This window comes from Enhydra lutris, unplaced genomic scaffold, assembly GCF_002288905.1.
Source record: "Enhydra lutris kenyoni isolate GAN:26980312 unplaced genomic scaffold, ASM228890v2 scaffoldscaffold16, whole genome shotgun sequence".
Lineage (NCBI taxonomy): Eukaryota > Metazoa > Chordata > Mammalia > Carnivora > Mustelidae > Enhydra > Enhydra lutris.
Window position 1 is genome coordinate 6,987,004 of NW_019154100.1, and position 12,587 is coordinate 6,999,590.

General features: G+C 35.6%; 1 protein-coding gene across 3 annotated transcripts in view; it reads left to right on the forward strand.

Moving 5' to 3' along the window:
* LOC111147330 (protein phosphatase 1 regulatory subunit 9A) overlaps nucleotides 1-12,587 on the forward strand; it is a 299,050-nt gene that overhangs the window by 187,852 nt on the left and 98,611 nt on the right. For all 3 annotated transcript variants that reach the window (XM_022503322.1, XM_022503321.1, XM_022503323.1), the window contains exon 4: nucleotides 1,917-2,021. In XM_022503322.1, coding sequence (XP_022359030.1) covers nucleotides 1,917-2,021 — 105 coding nt within the window. The remainder of the gene's footprint in view (nucleotides 1-1,916; nucleotides 2,022-12,587) is intronic.

A 12,587-nucleotide genomic window follows, 5' to 3' on the forward strand; every position in this document is an offset into this window, starting at 1 on the left:
GAAAAAATATACAGTGGAAAAAAGACAGTCTCTTTAATAAATGGTGTGGGGAAAATTGGCAGCTATGTATAGAAGAATGAAACTCGACCATTCTCTTACACCATACACCAAGATAAACTCGAAATGGATAAGAGACCTAACGTGAGGCAGGAATCTATCAAAATCCTAGAGGAGAACATAGGCAGTAACCTCTTTGACATCGGCCACAACAACTTCTTTCAAGACATGTCTCCAAAGGCAAAGGAAACAAAAGCGGAAATGAACTTTTAGGACTTCATCAAGATCAAAAGCTTCTGCATAGCAAAGGAAACGGTCAACAAAACAAGGAGGCAACCCACGGAATGGGAGAAGATATTCGCAAATGACAACACAGACAACGGGCTGATATCCAAGATCTATAAAGAACTCCTCAAACTCAACCCCCACAAAACAGATAATCACGTCAAAAAAAATGGGCAGAAGACATGAACAGACACTTCTCCAAAGAAGACATACAAATGGCTAACAGACTCATGAAAAAATGTTCATCATCATTAGCCATCAGGGAGATTCAAATCAAAACCACATTGAGATACCACCTTACACCAGTTAGAATGGCCAAAATTAACAAGACAGTAAACAACAAGTGTTGGAGAGGATGTGGAGAAAGGGGAACCCTCTTACACTGTTGGTGGGAATGCAAGCTGGTGCAGCCACTTTGGAAAACAGAGTGGAGATTCCTTAAGAAATTAAAAATAGAGCTACCGTATGACCCTGCATTTGCACTACTGGGAATTTACCCCAAAGGTACAGATGTAGTGAAAAGAAAGGCCATCTGTACCCCAATGTTCATAGCAGCAATGGCCACAGCCGCCCAACTGTGGAAAGAACCAAGATGCCCTTCAATGGACAAGTGGATAAAGAAGATATGGTCCATATATACAATGGAGTATTATGCCTCCATCAGAAAGGATGAATACCCAACTTTTGTATCAACATGGACAGGACTGGAGGAGATTATGCTGAGTGAAATAAGTCAAGCAGAGAGAGTCAATTATCATATGGTTTCACTTACTTGTGGAGCATGAGGAATAACACGGAGGACATTGGGAGTTGGAGAGGAGAAGTGAATTGGGGGTAATTTGAGGGGGAGACAAACCATGAGAGACTGAACTGAGGGTTTTGGAGGGGCGGGGAGGGGGGTGTTTGGTGAGCCTGGTGGTGGGTATTATGGAGGACACGTATTGCATGGAGCACTGGGTGTGGAGCATAAACGGTGAATCCTGGAACACTGAAAAATAAAATAAAATAAAATATTTTAAAAATGGTATGTATAAAACATGTTTATAAAGAACACTAAACATTAAAGAACAATAAACAAGATAGAACATTAAAGAACACTAGTACTATGTATGTTCTTAAACATAAACATATACATTTATATACATGTGTGCGCACATATACACATACATACAGTTATGAGCATTATCTGTGTTAAGCATACAACTTGAATAGGAAGGATTCCCTGTAATTCCTGATGTTTTTTTCCTGAAGAGGAGAGGTGGGAAGAAGGACTAGGGAGGAAGCCCACAGCATATTTCAGCTGGATCTTATAGGTTTATGTAATTCATTAAGGACAAGAAAGGATGTAAGTATGTCATACGTTAGCAGTTGTCAATTTTGTTGTGATAGGAATACGAATGTTGGGTAACCTGAATCTCTCCATTTAGTATAGCTTTTTGAAACAATCTGTTTTTCAAAACAGTCTTTTAAAAACATTAAGTATTTGACTAAGATTGGGAGCTTGTGGATAAAAGACAAATTTCAGGTCAGTAAGAGTATCATAAAAATCAAGTATTTTGTCAACTCATGTATTGAAAATGGTAATGTACTATCAGAAAAGTTAATTGTGGTTAATTTTTCTCCTCTTTCCAAAGAATACAAGTCAATGACCAGATTGTGGAAGTAGATGGAATCAGCTTGGTGGGTGTCACACAGAATTTTGCTGCAACTGTTCTCAGAAACACCAAGGGCAATGTCAGGTAAATATATGTGTCTTCAGATATATATAATTTTATTATTTAACATTTTGTTATATTTTAGTTTTCTAGATTACACCTATCGTTTTATGTAATTATAATGAAGATTTTATCTAAATACTTAACAATTGCCTTAATTTTTAATGTTTCCTTCTTTATTGTAATCGGTTTATGCAAGTGTAACATAAGACCAAAAATTATGGTATTTTAGGACGACACAAAGATATGAAATGTACAGTATGACTCAATATGGTTAATCACTGAGCTATGTTAGTATGCCTAACTGCATAAAATTTCTACTTAAGTCCTCAACAAACATGAATTTAGACTCTAAATCCTTTTAATAAAACTAGTAATACAGTAAATTGAAATTGAAATGATTATACATATATCCAGTGCTACATGTTTTTAGATAAACTGGCTAAATTATTTGAGGTTTATACGTGCATTTAAAAAATCTCTTTATAGGGGCGCCTGGGTGGCTCAGTGGGTTAAAGCCTCTGCCTTTGGCCCAGGTCGTGATCCCAGGGTCCTGGGATCGAGCCCCGCGTCGGGCTCTCTGCTCAGCAGGGAGCCTGCTTCCCTTCCTCTCTCTCTGCCTGCCTCTTTGCCTGCTTGTGATCTCTGTCTGTCAAATAAATAAATAAAATCTTAAAAAAAAAAATCTCTTTATAGACTTTATAGGACTAATCTTCGGTAAATTGTAACTCTGCCAACTTAATAGGACAGAGGGTACGTTCTTTTTAACCTTGAAATATATATCTGTCCTGGGGGTTCTGAAAATTGTAGCTAAGAAAACAGATAAGAAAATAGTCCTGAGCCAACTAAGATCAAGGTTTGAAATCCATTTTACTTGGTCATAGGGTATTTATTTTTAAATATTGTGTTGCTTATGTCTTAATATTTTCCCATCAATCCTACAAAGGAACACATAGGTGACATTAGTATGGGCAGTTATCAAAATGTTTTAGTGTTATCATCAGAGTGTCATGGCCAAATATCAATGAATCAATATTGCTGTAAAGAGGGTAACGTGGAGATTTTATTGCAGCGGGTTTTATGTTGCACAAACATGGGTTTAAGTTTTAGAATTTAGATATTTTCAGTTGGAAAATACCCTTTCATGCTGAAGGAAGTGTTTAAGGAATACAGCATCAGTGACTTTTATGGGTGCTGTGTTGATGCTTCAAGACTACCACCCATAGTCCTGAAAAAAGTGTGTGAAATAATTGGAAAGAGCACAGGAAGAACCGTCTGATGGCTCTCTTAGAGCTGCATGGGTGGGCTCGCTCAGGAAACAGGACTGTCTTTCTGCAGATTACTGTCCTTTCTTGAGACAGCACTTTCCTCTGTCAGTAGAGAACTTTGGTTGTAAAGCTGCCCATTAAGATTTGAAATGAATTTTAAAGTGAAATAAATAAGATACGCATTCAAATTGTAAGAATATTTTTCTTTTTTCTCTCTTTTTTTATAAGAACATTTTTCAGTTGCAAGGAAGTTTTTAGTTCCATGAAATCATAGCCATCCTTTTTTATTTCAAGCCTCCTACAAATTACAAATGGCATCTCAGCTATCTCCGGATTTTAGTCTCTCCCTTTTTCAGTCTGTCCTTTGTATACTTCCTCCGAGTGGAGGAAAATAATAGCAGTTTTCAAATCTAGGAAGGGCTCTTGTGGCAAAAGGAATGAACTCATTCTGTGTAACTCAAGTCCTGGAAGATCTGGGACCTTTGGGTAGAAACGATAATTCCACATCCATCACGTGCCTCTCCTCTTCAGACACCTTCAGTGGCCCCCCATTCTGTACAACATCGAAGCTCTATATCCTGGTATTAAAATCTTTTGTCACCCAGTCTTATCACGTACCTCTCCCTGTATTCATGCTTTGGTACAGTCACACTGGGGTAGCCATATTCCTTCAAATGTGACTTGAGTTATTGTTTTATTATTGTGCCTTTCTCTCTGTCATTTCTTCTGTTTAAGATACGGTCTTCTGTTTAGAACCTACTTATCTTGAGGAACATATTTCAACTCCTTTACCCTCCAAGAAATCCTCCTTGACCTCCATATCCCCTAGTGGTCTCTCTTCCTGGTAGCATTCATCATTCATACTACTTTTTTAACCTTGAGGTTACAGAATATTCCTTTCATCTTTTTTTTTTTTTTTTTTTTTTTTGGTAAGATTTTATTTATTTATTTAACAGACAGAGATCACAGGCAGGCAGAGAGGCAGGCAGAGAGAGGAAGGGAAGCAGGCTCCCTGCTGAGCAGAGAGCCCGATGTGGGGCTCGATCCCAGGACCCTGGGATCATGACCTGAGCCGAAGGCAGAGGCTTTAACCCACTGAGCCACCCAGGCGCCCCATTCCTTTCATCTTTTAAAGGCATACATTTATTTCCTCATTCACTTTGCACAAATCTTGATATTAAAATGGGACCTTTACCCCTCCTTATACCCCCAAATTGTTTAGCCCAGGGTCTTAGTTAATGGAATATAAGGAGTAAGTCTTTTCTCAATTTTAACTTATCAAAAGTAATATTGGAGTTCTGTGAATATAATTTAGGTGGTAGTTCTTCATAAAGCATTAATACAATAACAGGATACAAAAACTAGACCTGTGTTTTTAATAAACTTTTTAAACCTGAGAATTTAAAATATGCATGGTTTTATATTTCTTATTGATTGGTGACTTAGCTATCACATTTAGTGGTTGCGGAAATTTATTTTCAAGAAGGGATATCTGAGAAATTAGTAAATTTAGTTTGGTATTTTTCCTAACTACTAAGCACATATCTGGGAGGAATGTGTGGAAGCCATGGCTCTAAAGATACAAGTGGGAGAAAGATAGGAAGCTAGAAGTGATGAGAAAAATGGAACTGAGATTTGGTTGGTGATTATTTCTGAAGTATTAGAGGTCAAGATTTTTACTTATTTCCTGGAAATGTATATGAAATTCGTACCAGGATTTGGATATGCATCAAAATCACACAGTGAATTTTGTGACTTCGTCTGCCCTTACAGAGAATCATTTCCCATCTGACCTCAGTCTGCTTTATTTTATGAAACTTTAAATTATAATACCTGAGTTTATGAACTAATACTACTAACAAAAGACTCCATTACTATGATATTTTTTAACACACTGGAGAAATTACAGGTATTTTAATGTGATAATTTTTAAGGCTTATATGTTTTTCAACTCTGCATCATTTTTATGAGTTAAGAAGTAGTTCAGCTCAAACCAGGTGAGGGGTCCTGGGGGACTGGAAGTCTAGGCCTGACTCAAAGTGTCAGTAAACAATGACTATTACCTTCATTTTACTGATGTCATTTAAAAACTAAGCATTCAGGATAAGTACTGTGCTAATATCATGTAATCACTTAACATAATTGATTAGGAAAAGACTCCTTAAGTAGTTCATAGTCAGAAATAATGCAACACAGCCACAGCAGGGGAAAGATAAGCATTAACAGGGTGGGCATGGTGAACTCAAGATACAGTCTTCTTTATCATCCCTCTTCTGGGCCTCGCAGGACTTGCTGGTCTCCAGATGCTAAACCACCACGGGCGGGCGTGTGCATGGAGCATCTTGGTACCAAGAAGTCCAAAGTCTGTGTGTGGTAGGGATTTTTCATTGAAATCATTGAAAACCCCTGGACTCCACAAAATCGAGGTAGAAGAAATAAATCCAGTGATTATTACCAAACAACTTTGACAGGTTAGTCTGTCTTGCCTTGAAACAGCTCATGGACCCCTATTTGCAAAACACCTTTTTTCCCTGGTTAGTATATCTCGCAGCTTTGACCAAGGTTCAGTACCATGCTCTAGGCAATTCTGCATACTTTGTCAGTCCATTCGGTTTCTGGATTAACTCATGCTCTCTAATATGTAGTGCATAACACATTTATGGCTCTCCTTTTGACTTTAGATTCATACTACTTAGTATGTTTCTATTGTATGTTTCTTCTTTTAAAAATTTTTATTGGGGGGCGCCTGGGTGGCTCGGTGGATTAAGCCTCTGCCTTCGGCTCAGGTCATGATCTCAGGGTCCTGGCATCGAGTCCCGCATCGGGCTCTCTGCCCAATGGGGAACCTGCTTCCTCCCCTCTCTCTCTGCCTGCCACTTTGCCTACTTGTGATCTCTCTCTGTCAAATAAATAAATTCTCAAAAAAAAATTTTATTGGAGTGTATTTATTGTATATTTCAATATTTCCTGGTGAAAACCTAAAAAGAAAATGTTGTAAATTACTTGAAAACCTGTAATCTTGGGGCACCTGGGTGGCGCAGTGGGTTAAGCCTCTGCCTTCGGCTCGGGTCATGGTCTCAGGGTCCGAGAATCGAGCCCTGCATTGGGCTCTCTGCTCAGCGGGGAGCCTGCTTCCCCCCCTCTCTCTGCCTCTTCGGCCTACTTGTGATCTCTCTCTGTCAAATAAATAAAATCTTAAAAAAAAAAAAAAAGAAAACCTGTAATCTTTTTGATGCTTGATAGAAGGTAACTTGCCAAATGTAATATAGTTAAAAAGTTAGAAAAATGTTCTATTCTTGTCAGATCCTACAATATATAAAGCATAATTTAAATAGTTTAGATTCAGTTCATTTGAATCCACAGGTTTAGCTACTTAAAAGCCATTTTTAATCAGAGCATACTAAATGATGCTTTTCTTGGAGATCCGTAAAAGACCCTGATGTCTGTTGGTCCATGTAAAGTTATGGGAAAATACTTTTAAACATGATATTATAAAGTTATTAGAAAAATAAAAATAATTAGTTCAAAATGATAAAAATACTGATCATATACCTCTGAAAAGAAAGCAGGAATCTCTAGATACTAGGGGACTAATTAAAATTTACACAAACTACCTTCCAATTAATTTTGGGTATGTAATTTAGCTTTCTGTGATGTTGTTTTGTCAGAGATGTCCCAAATATAGACATTTGACTCAGTCTCTCATGTTTTATCTCTGTGGACAAGGGGAAAAATGTGTTTGAATTATAAGATAGCCACAGGATAGGTACAATCATGGAGCTGATTCTGTTACAAATTATAAATATTATTTAATGTATTCACTGATACTTCTTTATGCACTTAGCACTAGGAATAATTGTCCTTCTATAGTAACTACCTTTTCTCCCATGAAGCCAGACCTCATAGGTTCAGATTCTGACTTGTGAAATGGAAGCTGTGTTTATGGAAGTGTTAAAATCTCCCTGTGCTGTAGTTTCTTCACGTATAAACCGGGCATCATAGTAGTACCTCCCGTACATTTGAGATGAGTATTAAATGAGTGAAAACATGTAACGAATGCCTAGAAAAAGTTGAAATTCAGTGAAACTTTAGTGATTATTATTTTCCTCTGAAAACTCTGATTCCTTCTTAGGTGTTCATGTAGATTGTTAGAAAACTGAGTCAATTTTATAGCCATTTCTAATAAAGGCACAGGATCTGATAGTCTACAGAGGAAACTGTTGTTACAGGTTTCTCTTTTTAGCTCTTTTGGAAGCACCAGTATAAGTCTTTTCTTTATTCTTTGATTTTTCAGTTTTAGGTAAAAATTTAATGATTGCTTATTATAAAACTTTCACCTATCGGTTTTATTGTTCAGTTAAAAACTTTTACGGGAGTTTATGACATGTACTTTCTATTAAATGGCTACAGTTGTCTTAGGCTGTTTTTCTATAAGTTCATTCAAAAATTAAAACCAATAAATCGTATTTATAATGTTATGGTTATGAAAGTATTACTCAGTCTAGAATCAAGTATGACTGAATTGATAGGAAATGAAATGTAATTTTATGTCATTCAATCTGTGTCACTTTTCAAGGCATAAAGGTTCTAATGGAACCTGACTTAATTTATTTCTAGCCTTCTTGATTTCCTCTGGGTCATACATAGCTGCCAGGGAGCTTACATGTCTAAAAATGTATTATTTGGCCCTGAAATATAAGTAGGTATAGTATTTGAATTCAAAATCCTTCTCTTTCAGTATTACGAAGGTATTTTCCATTGTCTTTTAATATCTACAATTGGTAAAGAGAGTGTTAGTATTAATCTGATTTGTAGCCCTTTATGGTTTTCTGCTTTGGATTTTTTTGCCCTCTTTGGTTTTTGAAATTTTTATCAGGCTATAAGTAGATCTGTATTTGCTTGTTTGTTTGTTTGTTTTGCTTGGAACTCAATCTGAAGTTGAATTTGGGAAATTTTCTATTATTGTTTTCTTTCTCTATTATTCATTGTGTTGATCTTCTTTTCTCAAACCAGTATTAAATGGGGAATTAGATACCTCGGCCATATCCTCTGGCATGTTCTTTTCTCTCAGGATCTCCATCTGTTTACATTTTTTTTAATGTATTCTTGAGTTTTCTCAATTTAATCTTCCAGATTACCAATTTATTTTAAAGCTATGGCCTTTTTTCTTTTTCTTTTTCTTTTTTTTTTCTTCCAGCTTTTCTGGCCCATTCTCAATTTCCTTTTGTTACTTAAATCTCCATCCTCTCTTGTCTAAGCTTGAGAGTTATTCAGCTTCCTACTTGAGATCTTCATGTGGCATTCAAATTCAATTAAATTTCATTTGGCACATCAGATGTAATATGTTCAAATTATTATGCTTTATTTTTACCATTCTCTATCTTGCACCCTTGTCCAAAAAAAAAAAAAAATCATATGATCTTTACGTGGCTGATTCCCTCTTATCAAGTCTCAGTTCAAAGATCACTCTTTCGGTGAATGAATTCTTCTTACAGTATGGTACTTATGTTGTCCGAACACCAAGTCAGTTTCTGTCACTTTACCATGTTTTCCATACAGCATCCTCCAATCAAATGATCCTCTGATGATCCTCTCTTCTGGGCATTGCTTCTCTTGTTCAGTTTTCCACCACGTTTACTCCTGACTAGCCTTGTTGATTAGAGTATGAAGGAAGTAGTGATGTGTGACTTCTGAGGCTAGGCTGTAAAAGGCATGTGGCTTCTACCTTGGTCTTCTGGGTCATCAGCTCTGGAGAAATCCAGCTACCACGTTGAGAAGACATTCAGACAGCTTTCTGGAGAGGCTTACACAAGGAAGAAGTTAGGCCCGCCAATAGCCAGTGCCAACTAACCAGCTCTGTGAGGGCGGCACCTTGGTGCGAGATCTTCCAACCTCAGTAAGACCTTGAGATACTTGCAGCCCTGTCAACATTTGATTTAACTTAGTGAGAAGCACCAAGCCAGAACTGCGTCAAGCATCTCCTGAATTCTTGACTCAGAGAAGATATGGAAGATAAAATGTCTATAAATTTTGGGATAATTTATTCTATAAGTTAGAATAAAAGAGAGGACATCATTATAGACCTAACAGATAGTAAAAGGATTGGCCAGTATTATCAAGAACTTTATGCTGATAAATGCAACTTAGAATAAATGATAAATTTCTTAGAAAACAATACTATGATGGAGTACCAAGGCTCATTCAAGAAAAATTTGAGAGTGTGTGTGTGTGTGTGTGTGTGTGTAAATGTACACATGAAAATGAATTTAGAGTTTAAGTTTTCCAGCAAAGAAAATTCCAGTATCAATTTGTTTGGCTGGTGAATCTTACTACACATTAGAGGGAGAAATAATGTGACTTCTATATAAACTTTTCCAGAACATAAAAGAGAGGACACATCTCAGCTACATTTATGAGACCAGCATTACCATCATATTAAAGTCAGAAATAGACATTAAAACAAAAGTCATTACATACCAATATTTCTCATGAATGTAGTTATAGAAGTCCTTAGCAAAATTTAACAGATTGAAGTCAGGAATATATGAAAAGGATAATACATTATGGCTAAATGATATTTATTTTTGGAATGCATGTTTGATTTAATGTTTGAAATTCAACCTGTGGAATTTTCTATACTGATAGAAGCATGGAGAAAAATCATAGGTTCATATGCTCATTTCAGTAGTTGGAGACCAAAAAAAAAAAACTGAGGAAACTTGAAATATAAGAGAATTTCCTCAATGTGATAGATAACATATAAGTGAAATCTACAGCTAATACTAAACTTAATGATGAGAGACCAAATGCTTTCTGTCTAGTATAAGAACAATGTCAGTGTGTCCACTTTCACCACTTTCTTCAGCCTTGTCCTGGGGCTCATAACTAGGTCAATGAGGCAAAAATAAGAAATGAAAAGCACAAAAGACTGAAAAGGAAAAAGTAAAACTCTTTATTCACAGATGAGATGGTCATCTATGTTAGAAAGACCTAAGGAATCTACCAAAGATGCTACTAGAACTACTAGTAAGTGAGTCAAACAGGGTTACAGGGCATAGGTTGATGTACAGAAATCAGTTCTATTCGGTATACTTGCAACAAGAAGGAATTGAAAATTCAGATAAAAAATATTTATGTTAGCATCGAAAACATGAAATAAGGATAACATTACAAAGATATGTTGACAACTTCAGCAAAATATTTCTGAGAGAATATAAGGACTACCTAAATGATGAAGCAATAGACCATGTTCATGGGTCAGAATACTCAATGTTGTTAAAATTTCAATTTCCTCTAAATCTGCAGACTAAGGACAATCTTAGTGAAAATCTCAGCAAGATTTTTTATAGAAATTAATATTTTCTAAAAAGAACAAATTTGGAGAACTTTCACTGCTGCAAAGCTACACTAATCACAACAGTCTGGTTTAGGCATATGGATAGAAATCCAGTTTAATGAAACAGAAAAGAGAGTTCCAATATCGACCTGAACAGACATGAACAACTGATTTTTGACAAATGCACCAGAATAATTCAGTGGGGGAAATTATAGTCTTTTCAACACATGGTGCTGGGACCATTGAATAACTCATTAAAAAAAAAAAAAAAGAATGAGAACACTTGACCTTTGTCCCACAGTATATACAAAAATTAATTCAAGATTGATTATAGATCTAAGTACAACTGAAACCAAAAATTTCTGGAAAAAAGGCAAAAATCTTTATGACCTTGGGTTAATCAGATCTTTTAAGACACAAAAACAAGAAATATAAGAAAAAGACATGATAAATTAAACTGCATCAAAATTTAAAACATTTGTTTAAAAAAATCCTTAAGAAAATGGAAAAGCGGGCTAAAGACCGAGTATTTGCAAAAACAATTATCTGATAGAGGACTGTTATTTAGAAGATATGAAGAACTCTTATAATTCAATAAGATGTATAATCCTATTAAAAATGTGCAAATCAATTAAAGAGACACTTTACCGAGGAGAATACACAGTTAAGCACATGAAATACTGCTCAACATCATTAATCACTGAGGAAATGCAAATTAAATCCACAGTGAGGTACTACTGCACACCCCCTAGTATGGCCGAAATTTAAAAGACTGATAATATTAGGCATTGACAAGGATGTGGAGCAAATTTAATATTCATTTGTTGCCAGCGGGAATGCAAACTAGCACAGCCATTTTGCAGAATAGTTTGGCAAATTCTTATAAAGTTAAGCATGTATTTGCCATATCAGCCAGCAATTCTATTCTTAGCTGTGTGTTCAAGAGCAATAAAAACATACATCTACCCAAAGACTCATACTTACATGTTCATAGGAGCTTTGTTCATAAAGCTAGAAACAACTCAAATGCCCTTTAACTGATAAAGGATATACAGATTGTATTATAGTCTGTGTAATGAAATATTTCTCCGCAATGCTAAGAAACAAATTACCAATATATTCAACACAATATTTGACTGTCAGAACTATTATATTGACTTAAGAAGGCAGACAAAAAAGGCTTTTTACTCTACTTTAAACCGCAAGCATTTAAGAGGCATTTTTGAGGCAGTGAAAATGTGCTATATTGTGGCTATTGTATTTGTGACTCAGCTGTCCGTATATGTGAAAACTCAATGTATTAGACAACTTTAATTTGGCGAATTTTATTATATATTAATTCGATCTCAATAAAACTGATTTTTAAAAAAATGTATGTTAATAGTTATGATTAACTTAGAAAGCACCATGCTAACTAATTATATTGATGGGAATGGGGATTTCTACTTAAGAAAGGCAGATGTAGTCAAACTGAACTTCCTCAGTAATATGTATATGTTATTTGCTATATACTTCTTTTTAAAAAATACTTTCCATTATTAATTTTCTACCAGAAAAAAAATAGTATCTATATTAAATTCTTGTCTGGACCCTTTTCTTTCTTTAGACATAGATTTGCAACATAACTTTTAAGAACTCATGTGTTTTGGGGTGTTACAGCTTTAAATGGGAACTTTCTGATCTTGTTTACCACTATGTAAATGACATAGTGTACCTATTGTTGTAAAACGTATTGCCCCAACCTTAGTGACTTGAAACAACAAACTTTTTATCTCACAGTTTATAGGATCACTTTCCAGCTTTTTCATGAGACCCTCTCTACAGGGATGGCTAACAACATGGAAACTGGATTTCCCAGAGGAAGTAATCCAAGAGAGTATCCAAGATGGAACCTACCATCTTTTCATAACTTAATATCCAAAGTGACATTCCATCAGTTTTGTATTTTATTTGATAAAAGAGTTTAACAGGTCCCTCTTATGCTCC